The 21214-nt window shown below is 40.6% G+C and overlaps 1 protein-coding gene and 1 long non-coding RNA gene across 4 annotated transcripts in view; one reads left to right on the top strand and one right to left on the bottom strand.

Moving 5' to 3' along the window:
* Window positions 1-17971, bottom strand: part of rmdn2 (regulator of microtubule dynamics 2) — a 101966-nt gene extending 83995 nt beyond the window's left edge. For 2 of the 3 annotated variants that reach the window (XM_062974330.1, XM_062974332.1), the window contains exons 1-5: window positions 17845-17971; window positions 12553-13015; window positions 5602-5797; window positions 3863-3965; window positions 2518-2578 (exon numbers count right to left, since the gene is read on the bottom strand). In XM_062974330.1, coding sequence (XP_062830400.1) covers window positions 2518-2578; window positions 3863-3965; window positions 5602-5797; window positions 12553-13007 — 815 coding nt within the window. In that variant the 5' untranslated portion in view covers window positions 13008-13015; window positions 17845-17971. The remainder of the gene's footprint in view (window positions 1-2517; window positions 2579-3862; window positions 3966-5601; window positions 5798-12552; window positions 13016-17844) is intronic. The other variant, XM_062974331.1, reaches the window with a different exon arrangement.
* Window positions 17959-21006, top strand: LOC134297299 (uncharacterized). Its single transcript, XR_010004015.1, has 2 exons — window positions 17959-18097; window positions 19721-21006. It is a non-coding gene; the product is annotated as an uncharacterized LOC134297299 (long non-coding RNA).
* Window positions 21007-21214: the final 208 nt, after the last annotated feature.

The following is a 21214-nucleotide window of genomic DNA, read 5'->3' as shown; positions in this document are numbered from 1 at the left end:
GGCTTACACACAGTAACAGTGCAGACAATAAACAAAATAATCTGTACACAAAATGCAGCAAAACCCCCCACTTATTCCTGCACTTTACTCTGAAATGCATTTCTAACAAACACTGCAATAATTAATTATCTGAATCAAATGTGTGCAATGGACAATCCCTGTGGTTTCATGAAGCCTTCCAATGCGGATTTTTAAGGTGTTGACTCTACCTCCCTTACTGCCCTTTTCATGGAAAATTCTGAATTTCTGCCTAATGTGAATAAGGTTTCTGGAAGCCTTCAAGACTATGGATTTAGATTTTAAACAGGTCACTGAAGAGATCTGAAATATTTACCATTACTTTCCCTCCTTTTCTTTTTAAATATTAGAAGTGGACTTGTGATTTAGGGTTTGTTTTAAAAATACTATGTTTCATAGCCGATGAAGCCCAAAAAGGATAACAGAGGCAAAAGCCTTGGCCCTGGGCCAGCCCACCTCTGATCTTAATGAAAACGCATGTATATATATATATCATGCGTAGGATATAAGAAAGACCCAAGAGCGTTTATAATTTTGAAAGACTAAAACAAAAGACTGCCTCTAGCTAGAAACCAATCTGCCACAAAAAAGCAAAAGATAACTAAGAACAAAGGACTGGGAGTGTAAATTTAATCTTCCAGTATTGTAGAATCATAGAAGAGATCTTGTGGGCCATCCAGTCCAACCCCCTGCCAAGAAGCAGGAACATCGCATTCAAAGCACTCCCGAGGAGTTTGAAGTAGTTGTTCCACATTCTAGTCTCCAGGGCAGCAGAAAACAAGCTTGCTCCCTCCTCCTCATTACTTCCTTTCACATATTTATACATGGCTATCATGTCAACTCTCAGCCTTCTCTTCTGCAGCCTAAACATGGCCAGCTCTTTAAGCTGCTCCTCATACGGCTTGTTCTCCAGATCCTTGATCATTTTAGTCGCTTTGCTCTGGACACATTCCAGCTTGTCAACATCTCCCTTAAATTGCAGTGCCCAGAATTGGATACAGTATTCCAGATGTGGTCTGACCAAGGCAGAATAGAGGGGTAGCATGACTTCCCTGGATCTAGACACTATACTCCTATTTATGCAGGCCAAAATCCCATTGGTTTTTTAAGCTGCCGCATGACATTGTTGACTCATGTTTAACTTGTCCACAAGGACTCCAATATCTTTTTCACATGTACTGCTGTCGGGCCAGGCTTCCCCATTCAGTAGGATCTATATGATAAGGCACAGTTGTGACAGGGCCAGTGCATTTATAAAATATTAATGTTCAGCACTATGTATGTTCTTGCATATAGGAATTGCTAACTGGAGCAATCTAATGATTTAAAAATAGAGTGAAATTTGTTGAAGTGCTACAATTTAAAAAATACACAGAGGAACTGATGAGCAAAACGACCACTAGAAAGGAATCAAGTGAGAAGACACATATCTTTCAGGGGCAAAATGCTGCGAAGCCAGGCACATATCTCTAACCAAATTGCCTTGGAAATGAAGTTTGAGAGAAAGGATAGCTGTAAGGCTAAAAAACAAAGGCATGCCAAATTACAGTAGAACTGGTTATGCTGTGTAGGTCAAAATTCCCGGCAGGTAGGAAAAACAAAGTGACTAAGGGTGAAACGTGATACACATCATTGAAACCAACAAGCAGGCACAGAAAACATTCTCCTGCATTTTAATTATAGAGGTGGAAATGCTATAGCTGACCCCACAGCAAAAACTGATTGAAGAAATGTAAAGGGTATAATGTGTAAACTCTAAGAGACTTGGATATTTACCTATATTAGTCCAAGTGTGGTGAAAAGATGAAACATAAACAAAAATAATGCAGGCCACAAGATGAAAGGGAAGGTGAAAATGAAGTGTAGGGATGTTATCAGGAGAGATCTGAGCTGTAATCATGCAAGTAGGAAGGTTTTTGTTTCACTAAAATCCCACAAATGGGAGTTAAACCACCTGACTGTCTGCTGAACTGCAGTTTTGGTGGACTGTTAAATAACTGTTCCACCTTGAAAAGATTTTGTATAGACTATTCTGGAATAATAAAAGAAATTCCCTTAAGCTAGAAAACCAAGGGCAAAGAAGGAACACGTACTCCATCTAATGGCCAAGATAGGAATTTGAACACTGCTCTGAATCTGCTCCTTTTCCTAACATACTGGTGGTCTTTTCAATTCATAAATATGTCGATCTGACTATATAAAATTTCTCATTAGATGAATGTTTTCAAGGTGGTAATCAGGGAATTCATCTTTCTTTGTCATACTGAAGGGACTTGGAGGTATCTTTTCTAAAGCTTAGTTGAAAACAAATACTATTTTAGAATATCCTTATACAAACTTACCATTATCTGAATTTAAGCTATTGGGCCAGAAATGGAAAAGAATAGCACAGGATCATATATTTTGACAAATGGTAGATTTGCGTGAAGCCCAAAGAAGTAGATTAACGAAAAATAGGATAAATAGTAATAATAACAGCAACAGCAACAATAACTTTACCACTGGTGGCTCTCAGCAATTGATGAATCCAGGTTGACAGCATTCTCAGCTACAAGCTTTCCTGCAAAAGATAAATGTTAGGGTTTTTAGTACTACATATAAACAGAGCATAAACCATGTATGTGATGCTCTTCCCACAAATATTAGCTAGCATAGCTAATGGTAAGGGATTTCAGGGACTGTAGTTAAACACACATTCCCTGTCTTGTAACAAGCCAAACAACGGTGTTTTAAGAACACAAACAAAAGTACAAAGACTTACATACTCTAAAGGCATCGGATTCTGTCTGATCTGGGAAGCTAAACAGGGTTAGTCCTGGTTAATGTTGGATGGGAGACCATCAATGAATACCAGGCTACATTTCAGATCAATGAATTCGCAAAACCTCTGAGAATCTCTTGCCTATAAATCTTTTAGTTGCCATAAAATAATCAGCTACTTGAAGGGCCATACACACACAAACACAAATTTTATATATATATGTGTGTGTGTGTGTGTGTGTGTGTGTGTGTGTGTGTGTGTATACTGTGTGTGTGTATAAATATAATGTGTGTGAGTGTGTGTATGCAAATCCATCTTCTATTATAACTGACTCAGACTCTCTCAGATCATAAAATCAATCTAAAAGCAGAAAAGTGGCTTACAATCATGATTGTAAGCCACTTTTCTTTTTTTAGATTGATTTTATGATCTGAGAGAGTCTGAATCAGTTATAATGGAAGATGGATTTGCATTTGACCCGTTTGTCCTGAGGAAAGCAGTGATAGTTTTGGTAGGACATATTGCTAGGTAAAGCCTGCCAGGGCTAAAGTTGGCCATTTGAACATTAAGGCATGCATGTAGAGAAAACAAAAACCCAACCTATCCTGACTGAAGTGAAATAAATATTCAGCACATCCCTTACAATATTTCATGAGAGAAAGCAACATAGGCACAAAAAGTAAAACACATTAGAATCACAATAACATAAGCTGAGTTACACCATGTATCTATCTAGCCTGGTCCTGGCAACTCTGACTAGTAGCAACTCTTCAGAGGTTTAGGCAAAACCCTTTCTTTGCCCTATCTAGAAATCTGCAGTGTTTTCTGGTTTTATCTCATCCACATACTAACCAGATCTGAACTAACTTAATTGTCCAAAGCAGGCAAGATCAGCTGTGTTTGTGGCAATATGTTGGCTCCAATCAAATTGGCATCACAATTCTTAGCAAGATAATGTCTAAGGCTTTCATGGCTGGAATTACTGATTCACTGTGAATTTTTAACATTAAGCCCTACAATTATGTTGATCTGAACAATCAGATATCACTTTATACTTTAAAAAGAGTTTATTGTCCAGCCAACCTTCAGAAGCGTAGTTCCTTTTTTGTTCAGCATCAGCAGTCATCCCAAACATGTCACCATAAGCACGGGCGAGTCTCCAAAGAAAGCCAGCAGACGTTCTGTACTGCACACAAGCAGAATTAGATATATTAGATTGTCTTCACTTAAAAAAATACGTTAACATGGGTATAATGCATTAGCAAACATGTTACTGAAGAACTAAAAAACTTCATTGAGTTCGATATTACTTATTTATTTACTGTAGTATTGTTTATTACTTTTCTAAATACTACTTCATCTGTAGTAACAAATAGGCTAGAACTTGGAAAGCACAAGTAATGTGTAAATCAATAAACTGACGATCACTAAGATCTACTTCTTCATTTCAACACAGGTTAAAATTTGATTGCAAATATTTCCTGCAGCACATGAAAATTCGTGCAGACAAAACCTGTGATAAAGAAGCTTTGTTTTACAAATTCTTTTTAAATTTTGGTAGCATATCTAAGGATGTAGTCTTAGGTTGCATCTGCACTGAAGAATTAATGCAGTTTGACCCCACTTTAATTGCCATGGTTCAATGCTATGGAATCACTGGAATTGTAGTTGTACAAACTCTTTAACTCTCTCTGCCAAATATGACTGGTATTTCACTAAACTACAAATTGCAGCATTCCACGGCATTGAGTCATGGCAGTTAAAGTGGGGCCAAACTGCATTCATTCTACAGTGTAGATGCACCCTGTGTTCACAAAACTGTATGCCACCAAATTTTCATTGCTGATGTCTCTTTTGTCATTTGTTGCAAAAAATTATATAGCTTTGGGTCACTATTAGGTAAGTCAGAAACAAGTTGAACAACAAGCACTGAATTATCTCCTGCCTGCAGACAAAACTCTGCCACTTGTCCTGCTACAGAGAAGGAGATAAAGCCAGATCTCTGTCAGTTTCTCAGTAGAGTCTCACTTATCCAACATAAATGGGCCGGCAGAATGTTGGATAAGCGAATATGTTGGATAATAAGGAGGGATTAAGGAAAAGTCTATTAAACATCAAATTAGGTTATGATTTTACAAATTAAGCACCAAAACATCATGTTATACAACAAATTTAACAGAAAAAGTAATTCAATATGCAGTAATGCTAAGTAGTAATTACTGTATTTTCGAATTTAGCACAAAATATCACAATGTATTGAAAACATTGACTACAAAAATGTGTTAGATAATCCAGAACGTTGGATAAGCGAGTGTTGGATAAGTGAGACTCTACTGTATGTGTGAACATAGGTAATATAAAATATGAAATCCAAAACATTTTTGGTCCCAAGCAGTTCAGATAAGGCAGTGGATCTCAACCTGTGGGTCCCCAGATGTTTTAGCCTTCAACTCCCAGAAATCCTAACTGCTGTTAAATTGGCTGGGATTTCTGAGAATTGTAGATCAAAACACCTAGGGACCCACAGATTGAGAACCACTGAGATAAGGGATACTCAGCTTGTAAAGGGAAATTTTTTTCCAGGATGTATTTGGCACCACATGTAGACAATGTCAGAAAGTATATCCCAGTTCTTTAATGACGAGAGTCAGTATTCTTAGATATCACAGTGACATTCAAGGTCCAAGCAACTTTTCCCCAAATCAACCCATATGAGTGCCTTCTCCGGTCCACATTTTTATAGGCACATTTAAGAGAATGGCACACACTAACTGATATGAAAGCAACATTAGCAACATTAGCATGACACATGCCCATTGTACCTTTTCCTCATTTTCAAGCAAGAGTTTATAACTCTCTGTTTTCTCATTATCTGAACCAGAATGCAACCTGTCAGCATCTTGTAGAAGATTGAAGAGCTCTATTTTCTCTTCTGGTGTCAGAGTAGATGCAGAAGAACTGATCCAACCCTTTTCTTCCTCAGATTCTCCTTCAGTGTCAGTATGAGCTGTTGCATAACTAAAAAAATGAGGAAGGAAACATCTTTATAAAGCTGCGAAGAACTGTTTCAATGCAATGTTCAACTGTTTTATGAATTACATTGAATGTATCCATGCTGTTTAGTTTACACTAGGTTTGCATTCATTTTGAAGTATACATGCCAATTCATTGATGGTCATTAAGCAAAATTTATCGGTGTTGTAGCCTGGTGAGATTCTGAGTGCTCAGAAGATAAGGAAGGGGAGGCTGGGATAGATTCAGAGGGCCTAGAGGAGGACAGAAGTGGTCTAGAGAGAATTGTTTTGGAATCTCCTGGCAGTTCCCATGAGACTGGAGAAAGTTATATAAATTCTCATGAGAACCTACCAGAAGTGCAGGCTAAGAGAAATGTGGGAGATGAATGTTTGTCTAGGTCAAGGCACTTGAAACTGCGGAGACCGAGCATGCAACAAAGACAGACTCGCTTTTCCCAGATAATTAGAAATAAGGAAAGGAAAAGCAAGTGTGTGAGAAATGATGTTATGGGAGGGACTGAGACATTTTAAAGTGGCTCCTGCTGATACAATCCTAAGTGAGAGCAATGTTGTATTAAAGTGAATAGCTCTCGGTTTTTGGGTTCTATGTTCTTGGAATTCATGCATTCAAGTTTCTAAGTTTGTTCTTGCTTCTAGTTCATGTGCAGCATAGGTTGCCTGTCTTGGATTCATGCTATCTTATATTATCAGTAGTTCTCAACCTGGGGTTCCCAGATGTTTTTGGCCTACAGTTCCCAGAAATCCCAGCCAAGTTTATTAGCTGTTAGGATTTCTGGAAGTTGAAGGCCAGAAACATCTGGGGACCCCAGGTTGAGAACCACTATTATATATGGATTTTTTGGCGGATTGACTTTGGAGACCACATTTGAAAGAATTCTGGACTCTCGGCTATCTTGGAAATAATGTTTTGAACTGAAATTCTTTTTTTTCTTTTTTTTGCATTTGCTTATTTTCATATACTCTTCTTTAAATAAACTTTTACTTACAGGATTGCCTGGACAGAGTGTGGTTTGTGGTGAAAAGGTGTTTCAGGGCTCTAGTGCAACAATCAGGGCCACAAATATTCTGCAGAAAACAGTACTCTGTTTCATATTACTGCTTACAGTTTTACACCCACCTGTGTGGGTAATTTCTGTATTTCTTTTCAGTTAAATTAACAGAAAACAAGTTATAGCTGGTGTACCATAAAACTCAATTTGCAACATGATCTGCAAAATTAGAAAAGAAAAATATACACTGCATTCCTAGCATTATTTCTGGGGTTTTGAATAAAGAATTATTTCAACAGTTGTTATGAAAGGATTGGATGCAAACTATACAATCCAGCAAAAATTAAGTATTTCTAAAATTGTAATCTGATATCTAAACTTACCTCACCAAAAAGGCAATTTAACTTATTATAGTTTACTTTAAACATGCACTGTGTGTCTCTTTTGTTTTAAGGGTAAAGAAGTTACAATATATTATTATACTCTGAATAAACTGACCTCACATATAAACTGAGGTTTGGGGTCCAAAATTGTGGATTTTGATGTGATCCATGGATAAATTGAGTGTCATTCAGTGGAGAGGGGAAGCATCAGTGCAAGCAGACTGCAATTATTTATTTATTTATTTATTTATTTATTACATCACTTCTACCCCGCCCTTCTCACCCATCAGGGGACTCAGGGCGGCTTACAGTATAACCATACACATTAAAAACAGTTGTCATCAAATTTAAAAATCCATCAAGATTAAAAATTACAATAAAATTAAGAATATCCATTAAAATATACATAATTATACATTTAAATATACATTTAAGGCGCTTTCCATGTTCATGTGGGGTCTGTCAGTAGGTCATATATTCTTATCTCATTTTTGCTGCTACTCATGCTCAAATGCCTAGTCCCATAACCACGTTTTTGTCCTCTTTCGGAAAGACAGGAGGGAGGGAGCCTGCCTGACTTCAATGGGGAGGGCGTTCCATAGGCGGGGAGCCACCACTGAAAAGGCCCTGTCTCTCGTCCCCGCCAGCCGCACCTGTGAGGCTGACGGGACCGCGAGCAGGGCCTCATCTGACGATCTTAAGCTTCGAGGTGGGTCGTAGCGGGAGACACGTTCGGACAGATAAGCTGGGCTGGAACCGTTTAGAGCTTTATAGGCTAAAGCCAGCACCTTGAATTGTGCTCGGTAGCTAATTGGCAGCCAGTGGAGCTGGCGTAACAGAGGAGTAGTACGCTCCCTGTACGCCGCCCCAGTTATTAACCTGGCAGCCTCCCGTTGGACTAATTGAAGCTTCCGAACAGTCTTCAAAGGCAGCCCCACGTAGAGTGTGTTGCAGTAGTCTAAACGAGATGTAACAAGGGCGTGTACCACCGTGGCCAAGTCCGGCTTCCCAAGGTACGGTCGCAGCTGGCGCACAAGTTTTAATTGTGCGAAGGCTCCCCTAGCCACCGCTGAGACCTGGGGCTCCAGGCTCAACGATGAGTCCAGGATCACCCCCAGACTGCGCACCTGCGCCTTCAGGGGGAGTGTGACCCCATCCAGCACAGGCTGTAACCCATGACAATCCATGGCCATAGCCATTTCCCAACCCAGGCAATTTGTCACTCTGTTCAGAGAAGGGGTAATTCGCTTTTTGATCAAAGTTAATGTACAGTATTAACTTATATATAAAAAGGGAGCATCTCCTTCTCTGAATGGAGTGGAGAAAGGCACTGGAAAAATCTAAAAGAAACATCAACCTCATCTACTCTTATGGAGCTAAGAGTGGTTTAGGAAGCTAGTTATATTTACATGGGAGAAGAAAACGTTCAGAGGAGAACCTGACACCTATGCTTCAGTATTTTAAAGGATGTGTTCACAGGCATTTAATGCTTGAATGACTTAGTTAATTTTATTTGCCACTGCTTTCCCAAGATGGGATGTGGAGTGGCTTACAAAGTAAGGTAAAACAAAATAGCTAGAAACAGTTTAGCGAGCTGGGTATGTTTAGCTGTGATAAAAGAAGATTGAGAGAAGACATGATAATCATGTTGAAATATTTGAAAGAATGTCACATTCAGGCATCCCAATTGGTGTTATCTGCAAACCCGATAATCATGCCTTCCAACCCTTCATCTAAATCATTAATAAAGATGTTGAACAGAACCGGGGCGGGACAGAAGGCTTGAAACCTTTTAGGTTGTGGCCCTGGAATCTTACCATCTGATTAACTAGTTCCATACATTCAAGGGGCCTTTCAGCATGTGTTTTCCATAGCAGGGGAAATATAGTCTTTACAGTGCTTTGTTTTTTTGAAATGTCAAGTCAAGGTTGAATTCCGTTAAATGTATCCACTTATCTTTCCCACTGCATACTAATCCCACTTTTTGTTTCACCATGAAATATTTATGTATAAAGAAGAGAATTTAGCGCTTGAAGATAATGAATGACAGAGAAGGTTAAAAATTATAAAATAGAATTAGAGATCCCGGCATGATATGGCTTTTTGAGCTAACAGTACTTTGTCATTATATCAAATACTTTTGTGAGGCTCATAGGCATTTTAATTTCCCATGGGAGAAAATGTTCTTCGTTGAATAACAGACCTTGAGTTAAGAGGTAATATATCTCTTCTCTGCCAATGAAAACAACCCTGTGCTTGAAAAAAAGGTCTGTCAAGGCCTTGCTCTTACAAGGTTGAAAAAGCTGCAACTGACTTTACAAAATTTGCTGTACAACAAAATTTAACGCATCAGGAATTATTCACATGATGATTTAATTTATATTATACATATGCAATAATCTGGAGTTTGTTTACTGGTTTCTGAATGCCTATGTAGCAGTCTGGGGTTCATGAAAAGTAAGCCAGGCAAAATTAGCTTGATTAATTCAAAGTGTTTGCACAACACTACAAACCAGACAAGTCTTGCCAGGAACACTCAAAGTGGTTCTTGTTTTCTTTTTATAAAGGAAGGGACAAACCAGAGAAAAGAATGTACCACCACCAGACAATATAAAAAGCAAATCATAATGCGATCTCTAAACTTCAATAATTTCTCCTAATGCAAGCAGGAGCACCTTACATGTGGACATACTGCTAATTCAGGATAAAACGGGATCTTTGATCTGTTCTGCCTTACATACACTGTCTCTCCCCAATGCACTATACTAGGACCCTTTGCTAATGAAGTCTGCAGCCAGAGGTCTGGATCTATAGATTATCTCCCATGACAAGCACAGTTTTCTCTGTGTCCATGCAGTGATCACGTTAAATGTTTGAATTAACTCCAAATGCATAAAAAGCCAAGGTTTTGGCACTCACAGCCTATTATGATTGTTTGGCCTTTGCCCATTTCTTTCTCATAGATATGCATTTTATGTTCAAACACTGTGATGTACATATGGAGTAAAAACATCTCATGCAAAAAAAGCACTAAATCATATTTGTAGAACAAAGTGTAAAAGACACTGTTCAGTTCACCTTCAGGTTTTCAAATCCTTAATTCAGTCCTTGGATTTCAGTGAAGTACTGTCATTTTCTACATTTGTGGGTTTGACTTCTGCGGACTTGATTACTCAGAGATTTGGTTAAAATGTTTTTTCTAGAAATCTCTAGGTCAGTGGTTCTCAACCTGTGGGTCCCCAGATGTTTTGGCCTTCAACTCCCAGAAATCCTAACAGCTGGTAAACTGGCTGGGATTTCTGGGAGTTGTAGGCCAAAACACCTGGGAACCCACAGGTTGAGAACCACTGCTCTAGGTCTTGTGACTCTATAGCCAATGTTTGCAGGAGCCATGCTGAGGGACCTAAAGATTCCTACAGAGCAATTATTTCAGGCAAAAAAACCCTGTTTTTTTGTTGGCAATATTTCCAATTTCATGAGGGTATGGACCCCTAATTCTAGCAAATGTAGAGAGCTGGCTGTATTCCACAGTTGTGAAACTATAGCAGCATGGAAATGGGATACAACTGGCAACACTGTCAAAAAGGCAACATTGTGCCACTCAGTTTGCTGAGGAAGGTGCCCACCTCCCGAGATCCAGGTGCTGCAGTTGTGGAACAGAATTAAATATTGGTGCATCTGTCAGCAACATAAAAAAGGGACAATGATATTACAAATTGTGCTTGTGAAGAATGGTATAGCCAGACTCTAAAGCAAGATCCAGAAGAAATATTCTTGACAATTGTAATTTAATAACCTCACTGTTTTAGTCAGGCATTTTCACAATCTGAAAGTTATTTTAATAAAAAAGCTAATTGTTGTTCAATTAAATGATTTAATACTAAAGAATTTGAATTAAAAATCCAAAATGCAATGGACTGCATCATAAGGTTGCTCAATTTATTATAATACAAAGGTTAGCTGGGACACAAACTTTTTGTTATCTAAAGATAAGATAAGAATGGAGAGTCCATAGCTCTTCAGAGTATTGATAAATTCCAACTTCCAATAACCCAGCCAGAATGAGGAATGGTTAGAGTTGACCCAACATGGCCAACTATGCATACAGGCCTGGTTTGGGGGTGGTTAATCTCGGATCTGGGAGTTGTAGTTCAGCCTTATCTAGAGAGCCCTGAACCCAGATGATGACAGATCTAGACTAAACTTGGCACACACACCGAACTGCGAATACTGGCAGGATTTGGGGGTGATTGCCCTGGGAATCTGGGAGTTGTAGTTCACCTTTACTCAGACAGCACTGAACCCAGCCAACAACAGATCTGGACCAAACTTCATCCCAAAACAAACAATGCCCTCTTTTAATAACCCATGCACCGTGGGGTTCCCAAGCTAGTATAAATATAACTGGAAACTAATGGATTTATAAAAGGGCAGGTACATTTTAAATTCATAGTACACAGGACATTAGGAAACACCTGGAATACTACATGTGACAGTGCAAGCATATTTTGCTGATTTTATATGTCAGTTTGACTCCTGGCATGTAGCCTTTACTCTACTTTACGTGTTACATCTAGGTAGAATTAACTATTTAAGCTATTTCCATGCAGCATCAGCACTGAAAAGTGATCTAGGAGCAAGAGTTATCTAATGTCAGATCAAAGCTTATTGGCAGAGCTGCAGGCACTAAAGAAGAAGAATTAAGTTTCACCACAGGAATTGTATTTGCCATCATAAATTGCTTTAAAGATAAGACAAGACTAAGAGACACAAATTATATCATAGGTTACTAGAGTTTAGGCAAAGCAAAACCTAAATAAGTCATACAAAGGTCAAAATGAGAAGGATTAGATATGCTTTATCAACTCAACTTTGCACAGCCCACAGAAGCAATTCATCTTCTTTAAACATTTGATTCCTCAAATATTTTAATATCCAAAGCAATAGTAAAACTTCATTTTATGGAACTCATTCCCACCATTATTTCCCCCTCATCACATAGCCTGATTCATACATAACATTAAAAGCTTTATCTCTACATTGTGGCTTGGATATGGCAAGAAAATAGGACGTGTTTGCTTTTGCTTTCAACTAACCAAAGTTTATATTGACCAAATAACAAACTGCAGTTAAGTTTAAACTATGGTGTACCCAAACAAAATGGGATTCCAAATCTTAGTTGGATGTGTTTGGACAAACCAGATAAAACTGAGTACAAATGGCCCCAATAGGAATAAAATCACATAACAGAGTTAACTGCAAAAAGAACCAAACTAGAAGTCTCCTTTACATAGTTGCACTGGATGAGAAGTCTCAATCACACAATATCAAGTTGGGACAGATCTAAAATATGTTTGGATACTCACCCGCCTTCACTTTCTGCCTCTTCAGAACTGGTGGTGTCCGTCACTCCTTGGGCCGTTTCAACCTTCCTCTTCTTTGTTGCTCTATGTAAAGGACTGGCCCTCCGAACATCTGCCTTGCCTTCAAGTTCATTTCGAACACGTTCTTCCAACTTTGGAATAGCTTCCTTTAAAGACTGCACCTCTTTTTTAAGTTTGTCCACGCTCACCAATAAGCCATTCAGTTTCTCCAGGATCTGAAGCTGCCTTCCTTGCAAGAGCATCACTGTTCCTTGATCATTATGAGCGTCGTATGGAAAATCTATTAAATCAAAGTTCTTATCTAAATTTGAAAATGTGGGTGAATATACGGCTTTCTTGTGTTCCTTTGTTTTACGATACCAGAGTATCACCAAAGTTATTCCAGCAGCCCCTGCCATTAGGCCAAATATTAGCCTTTTGTTTTCAGAGTAGGTCATCTTTTCTTCTGAAACAACATACAAAGTAGAAGATAATTGTCATTTAATTCTTTCTTTGCTTAGGGTTGTTTTTTTTTTGGGGGGGGGGGGGTTGTAACGTAGACTAAATAGACATGGCAACTCCACTTGCTATTAAGAGGCTATTTTATCTGAAAACGATGGAGACATCAAAGTATATGAATACTAACTCTGCCTTTACTAACAGAATAAGTCTTTTAACAATCCTTAGACTTTATTTTGACGGATTTTTCTAAACCTCTACTTACTGCATATACTTGAATCAAAAAGTTTACCATAAAACCCAGACTTGACCTAGCGACATGGCAAGGAACGCACTTTACTTTAACTTATCAAAAAGATGAATCACCCCCTTCTCTGAGTAGACCATCAAAAGGCAAGAGCTTAGTCCATCACGGGAGAACCTATAAGAAGCACGGTCCCTTCTATTTTCTCTGCTTCTGCTTTTTTGAATGCTAGGGTTGTGGGGAATGGTCTGCTTGGGTGGCATTGATGCTTTCCCCTCTCTGTAGAAGGACCCTCTGCTTAACCTACAGTCATATAAACATGAAATGGGGTCACAAAGTGGAGTCCACGACATGCAAGTGTGAAGAAGAGCAAACCACAGACCACCTATTACAATGCAGTCTGAGCCCTGCCACATGCACAATGGAGGACCTTCTTATAGCAACACCAGAGGCACTCCAAGTGGCCAGCTACTGGTCAAAGGACATTTACTAGAATGCCAAGTTTTTAACTTTGTTTATGTTTTTAAATAAATTACAAATGTAAACTAGGTTAGCTACTGACATGATAAATAAATATACACATCCATAATTTAGCCTTCCAAGCCTGCTCTTAACTTATACGTGAGATCGCCTTACAAATGAGTACATAGTATACTACCACTGCCCCACATTTCCCATCTACATGCCAACTGAACAATTACTTCGCCTGCATATTAAAATATGTGTTTGTTTGGCTCCAAGGGTGAAACTGGACATAGAAAAGGACCTTTAAGTTGTACAATTTGGGGCAAAAGCCTGCCAGAGCCTCCAAGAGATCAGCGCTCTTGGATAGTACTCTCCAATATCAGGGCACTCCAGTATCAGTTGACACTCTGAGCCTCCTGGACCTGATCCGCCACCATTCTTGTTTGTTTGCCTTCTCTGGGCATACAAGCAAGAACAACAGTAAGGCAACATCCTCTGTTTGACTCCCCCTCTCCCTCTTGGGGTTCACCTTTGCTTGAGAATGAATATAATTTGACACCACTTTCCACTGCCATGGCTCAATGTTATGGAATCTTGGGAGTTGTAATTTGGCAAGGTACCAGCTCTCTTTGGCAGAGAAGGTTAAAGACCTTGTAAAACAACAACTCTCCAAATTCCATAGCATTGCACCATGGAAGTTGCAGTGATGTCAAACTGCATTAACTCTACAGTATAGATGCACCCTTAGCCAAAAAGCCCAATTTATGTAAGACATCACAGGCAAATTGCAATCTCTCTGTCTCAGTTCATTCTCTACTGAGGACAGAAGTAGCAATCGGCCTCCTGGGGAAGATAAGATCAGAACTGACTCTGCAAAATAGGATTGCAGAGCTATACACACATTTACCTTAGAGGCAAAGTACAAAGTGTTGGTTATAACCTTTGAAGCCCTACATGGTTTGGGTCCAGGTTATCTACAGGATCACCTTCTCCTATATAACCCAATCTTGACACTTAGGTCCCCTGGGGAACATTAACTCCAAACACACTGACAACTGTCACCCAGTGAACGTTTCATCCGTTAACCCTAGAATGTGGAATGACCTGCTGGAAGAGGTTCGACAGATAAATTAGCTGTCAAAATTCAAAACACAATTGAAGCCCTACCTCCTCCAGCAAACCTACTCAGTTAACCTTAAACTATGAATTTTAAATTTACATTTGAATTTTAATATTTGTTCTATTTTGTTAAAATACATGTTTATGGCCCTTCATTTTGTCTCTGTATTTTAACTATGTTGTGCCCTGCCTCATGTATAATAAATATAATTATTATTATCATCATTGGGTTGCTGTGAGCTTTTCGGGCTGTATGCAACATTCACACTTACCTCCAACAGTTCTTTTCTCCCACCCTGGACATTCCACAGATATAAAAACCCCACTTGCCTAGTTTCCAACAGATCTCATGACCTCTGAGGATGCCTGCCATAGATGTGGATGAAACGTCAGAAAAAAAAATGCTTCTGGAACATATCCATACAGCCTGGAAAACTCACAGCAACCCAGTGATTCCGGCCATGAAACCTTCAACAACACATTATCATTATCATTAATTGTTACAGCTAACTTCAAAGCAAACCACATTTGGTCTAAGAAATCCAGATACAATCCCATGCACTGTGGGTAGGCATTGTGTGGCCCTCCAGATGTTACAGGATTACATTTCCCAGCAAACCCCCTCCCCCCCACTGGTTATGCTGGCTAGGGTCACATGATTCCCAGGCCACTAATGCAGCTTTGAATATTGTTTAAGAGAGGAAAGTGGGGCATAAATATAAATATTACTATTACTATTTTTTTCATGTCAGGAGTGACTTTAGAAATGGCCAATTCTGGTGTGAGAGAATTGGCCGTCTGCAAGGACGTTGCCCAGGGGACGCCTGGATGTTTTACCATCCTGTGGGAGGCTTCTCTCATGTCCCCGCATGGGAAGCTGGAGCTGACAGACAGGAGCTCACCCCACTCCCTGTATTCGAACCACCTACCTTTCCTGCCAGCACAAGGATTTAACCCATTGAGCCACTGGGACTACTACTAATAATAATGTGGTAACCTCAATATAAACTTATCATACCTGAGAAACTAATTTTTACTTGATAGGACAATAGGACAGCTGCAGAATCAAATTATTTTATGTAGTAGACATACATCTTATGACAATCTGTTCCAAGGAACAAGCTCTTAAGCGACAGCCATACAGAAAAAACAACCATGCATCCTGTGATTCCAGAAAGGCTGTCCATCAATTTGTACTAATATCAATTAAGTCTGATTGCTTAAGGAGGCCTGTAAAAATTACTCCATACATAACCAGGGCTGAGCAACCACACCCCTCTAACTACATATTGTCATACTACTTCTTCCTTAGCTCTGCTGGCTGGGGCTGCTGGGAGCTGCACTCCAAGACATTTCCTATTCCTGCCCATGACACCTCTGCCATGGCACTGCATATAATTTTGCAAATGGAATTCCATTGAGACTATAAACAATTGTTTTTCCGTATGGCAACGAAACCCTCCTTGTTGCTTTCCCTGCTAAGTAAGTTGTGTTCAGGATGTGTTGTTGAAGGCTTTCATGGCCGCAATCACAGGGTTGTTGTGTGTTTTCCGGGCTGTATGGCCATGCCCAGAAAACACACAACAACCCTGTGTTCAGGATGTTTACAAAAATTATGCTAATCAGTGAAAAATTGGGTCACTGCAAAGGCTGGCTTCTCTACTAAAATACAAGCACCCTGATGTGTTGTCAAAGGCTTTCATGGCCGAAATCACTGGGTTGCTGTGAGTTTTCCGGGCTGTATGGCCATGTTCCAGAAGCATTCCCTTCTGACGTTTCGCCCATATCTATGGCAGGCATCCTCTGAGGTTGTGAGCTATATTGAAAACGAGACCTGGACCTTCCACAGATATATAAACCTCCCTTGTCTAGTTTCCAACATACCTCACAACCTCTGAGGATGCCTGCCATAGATGTGAGTGAAACGTCAGAAGAGAATGCTTCTGGAACATGGCCATACAGCTCGGAAAACTCACAGCAGCCCTAACATCCTGTTGTTTCAGCAAAATCCTGAATGGGAATGACCCTGGAACCAAGACTCATAGAAATGGAAGAGACTACAAGGGCCATCCAGTCCAACCTTCTTCTGCCATGCAGGAACACAGAGTCAAAGCACTCCTGACAGATGGCCAACCAGCCTTTGCTTAAAAGTCTCTGAAGAAGAGGAAAGTACCAACAGCCCAGAAGTGACTCCCAACCTCTAATCCAAGTGTTTTGTACTTTGACTCCCAGAAGCCTCGGGGAAAACTATATCTCTCTTGCAAAACTATAGCTCCCGGGACTCCGTAGTGAGGAGCCATGACAGCTAAAGTGGTGACAAACCACATTAGTTCTACAGTGTGAATTGATCATTAGCAACCAAGGGTCAATTACCAAGGATTCTGAGAGCCAAAGTCTATAAGAAGTGGAAAAACGAGAATTTTGCAACACACCTGAGGTGCATCTACACCAGGCATGGGCAAACTTGGGCCCTCCAGGTGTTTTGGACTTCAACTCCCACAATTCCTAACAGCCTACCAGCTGTTAGGAATTGTGGGAGTTGAAGTCCAAAACACCTGGAGGGCCCAAGTTTGCCCATGCCTGATCTACACTGTAAAATTAACACAGTTTGACACCACTTTAACTGCCATGGCTCAGTTCTATGGCATCCTGGGAGCTGTAGCTTGGAGAGGCTCCATCCCTCAAAGACCTTGTCAAACTACATCTCCCAAGATTCGATAGCATAGCGCCACGGCAGTTATAAAGTGGTGTCAAACTGCACTAATTCTGCAGTGTAGGTGCACCGCATTGAGGGCGCATCTACACTGTAGAACCAAGCTTTGACTGCCATGCTATGGAATCCTGGGAGCTGTAGTTTGACAAGGTCTTGAGCTTTCCTTACCACAGAAGACTAGCGCCTCTCTAAACTACAGATCCCAGGATGCCATACCATTGAGCCATAGCAATTAAAAGGAGCGTCGGAGTGCATTAATGTCCTCTCCCTTCCCAATGAAGTCTCTCTCTCTCACCTACAAGGATCAGAAGCGGCTCCGAAAGCACTGCCGCAGCCTCTTCTCTTGCAAGTCCACAGCAGGCAGAGGCGAGGGGGCGGGGCCTCTCAAGCCCTGCCCACTGCCCCGGAGACCCGGAAGTTGCTTGAAGAAAGCGGGGCAAAGTGAGTTGCCCCCTGGAAGGTGCCTTAGAGATCTGCTTTTGCAGGGAAGAGGGAGGGCTGGTTGCTATGGAAGGCTCCTCACAGCTTCAATATCCTCAAGGCTCCAGGTACCATCTGCTCTTGGGAAGGGAGCAAGGCCAGGCCTGGCTAGTATTTGAGTTGCTTCATTCAGTCATTTCATTCACTCATTGGGGGAAAATATATATATACACACACACACACACAGGGGCCCCTGGTGGCACAGTGTGTTAAAGCACTGAGCTGCTGAACTTGCGGACCAAAAGGCCCCAGGTTCAAATTCCGGGAGCGGAATGAGCGCCCGCTGTTAGCCCCAGCTCCTGCCAACCTAGCAGTTCGAAAACATGCAAATGTGAGTAGATCAATGGGTACTGCTCTGGTGGGAAGGTAACGGCGCTCCATGCAGTCATGCCAGCCACATGACCTTGGAGGTGTCTATGGACAACGCCGGCTCTTCGGCTTAGAAATGGAGATGAGCACCAACCCCCAGAGTCGGTCACGACTGGACTTAACGTCAGGGGAAACCTTTACCTTTACCTTATATATATACACACACACACACACACACCAGTTTATATTTGGTGACCCCATGAATTTCATATAGTTTCCTTAGGCAAGGGATACTCAAGAGGTGCTTGTGCCAGTTCCTTCCTCTGAAATATAAGCTTACAGCTTCTAGTATGTGTTGGTGGCCTCCCATCTGATTATCAACCAGAGCTGACCCTGCTTAGCTTACAAGTTCAGATAGGATCTAATGTCTTCATTATTTTATTTACTATTTTTATTTTATTTACAAATTTAGAAATGTCTGACTCTGGGGGTTGGTGCTCATCTCCATTTCTAAGCCGAAGAGCCTCCAAGGTCATGTGGCCGGCATGACTGCATGGAGTCCCGTTACCTTCCTGCTGGAGCGGTATCTATTGATCTACTCACATTGGCATGTTTTCGAACTGCTAGGTTGACAGGAGCTGGAGCTAACAGCAGCCGCTCACGTCGCTCCCGGGGATTGAACCTGGGACCTTTCGGTCTCCAGCTCAGTGCTTTAACGCACTTCGCCACCGGGGCTCCAATATATTACATTATTACATTATTACATTATTCTTTTATTATTGAAATAAAAAGCTACAATATAACTAAACTAGAATGAGCAAACAAGTTATAAACCTTTATTCTTTTTTTAAAAAGAATTTAATCTAGTTTCTAACTAGCACTTCAGCAAAAAATCATACTACAAATGACAACACAGAAAATATAAACATATAAAAATTTTAAAAACAATACACAGCAAAATATACTAAAATAAGACTAACAAACATAAAATCTAAGTCCCCTTTTACACTGCCATATAATCCAGATTATCAAAGTAGATAATCCATATTATCTACTTTGAACTGGATTCTATGACTCTACACTACTGTATGCTCCAGTTCAAAGCAGGTACTCTGGATTTTATATGGCAGTGTAGAAGGGCCCCACCCTCTTCCTGATGGGTTTTTAGTTCTAATTAGTCTGTCCCCTTTAAGAAATATTGTCTAACCACACTTCTGATTCCTTTTTCTGAAATGCAGTTTACAATGAGGGATACCTGACACCCCTATAAAGGAGGAGTTTCCTGGTTCTTATTTAAGTGTCACTGGAAATCCTATGGCAAACACATACATCTTACTTCTTCTCGCTTCTTGTGTTCTAAAAGCTGTTCTGCCATTTTCCAGGTGTGATGGACTGAAAGGCGATACTGGTTGGGGATGATGGTGATGACGGTCGCCCCCGCTTTCAAATTGATTAAAAAAAACGCAGCAGAGAGTTCCATAGATTACTCTCCAAAAGAACGGAGTGGGACCGCAACAGACTATTATTAAAAGACCTTTTTTCCTTCATTTTCCTCTTCCCTGAACTATGTAACAAATCCCCCCAATAAAAGTAGCATTTATTTTAACAATAACACTCTCTATCTGGTTATTTTGTATCTTTCCCTGACTCCTTCCTTCGCATGCAATCACTCTCTCTCCCTCCCGTCCTTTTAACTCCGGCTGAGATTCCCTGCCATAGATTAACATGGCGGTCGATATAAATTGGCTCATATCTCTATCAAAATTACCCCTAGAACGCTCCTCTTTTAGTCCTAACCCTTTCTAAGGCTCCTGACTCGAAGACAACCAGCAGAACCGGAATCGGTCCAGTTTTCGGCACCTCATCAGCTGACTGTCAAAACGGGATCGACAGCTCCCTTCAAGCCAAGCTGCTGCCTTATCCCGGGTTTTCCTCTCCCCGCGACTCGCGGAATGGCTTTCCCTAGCCCCTTTCTGTGAATTGGGGATGGGGGGGATCGCTCTCTCGCGGGGGAGACATAGTTCTCCAAGGACCCTCACCCTCTACAGCTGCCAGGGGGTGACGGACGGGTGCACTCCACGTTCCATGCATACTTTTGTGATTTTATGAAGAAGAAGAACACTCTTCCCCAGACCTACCCTTGGACTTATGAAATCCTATACCTCCAAAGACTTACTAACCCATATGTGCCCCTTCCCCATGCCATCTCTATGAATTCCCTATGAACTCTTTCTCCTCATGCATTTGTGAATATTCATATTCTATGTACTTGGACACACTCATGACTCGCTGTGTATGAATTTCAAATCGTTGGGCTAACTTCATGAATTGTGAAATCATGCTGCTTGAACCCCACTTCTATATTGGATTCCCCAGATGTTGTGAACTTCGTCCTTATCAAATGTTTTCTATTGCTTATTTCTATTGTTTATATCATTCATGATTCCCCTTTATGCAATGTCACCCATCTTTATGGATTCTCCTTTATCTCCTTTATCTACCTATCTGCCTATATGTATTTATACTCTTTGGGATCCCCGGAAAATATGTGTTTTTCCCAGCTGGGTTTATATTCCAACTTTATTTTTAATTTTCATTTTATCCCATATAATTGGCAGATCATGAAATCAAATGGGAAATATTATGACCCCAACCTGAACTCTAGCCCCATGACTCAGACCTCCCTTCCCAAAAACAAAAGGATAATCTGCCACAGTTTAATCCCATCTCATTCCGATCGCATGGACAATATAGGGCGAGTCACCAAACTCCTAAAGGTGACTCGCCCCCAAGGCAAACATTGTCACATCTCAGGCCAGGACGCCGCAGGAAGGCACCCTGTGGGGCCGTCAATGATGGCTCATCACCACCCATCA

This window comes from Anolis carolinensis, chromosome 1 (genome assembly GCF_035594765.1).
Source record: "Anolis carolinensis isolate JA03-04 chromosome 1, rAnoCar3.1.pri, whole genome shotgun sequence".
In the NCBI taxonomy this organism is placed as follows: Eukaryota; Metazoa; Chordata; class Lepidosauria; order Squamata; family Dactyloidae; genus Anolis; species Anolis carolinensis.
Note: the sequence above shows the minus strand (reverse complement) of the source record. Positions and strands in the feature narration are given on the sequence as shown.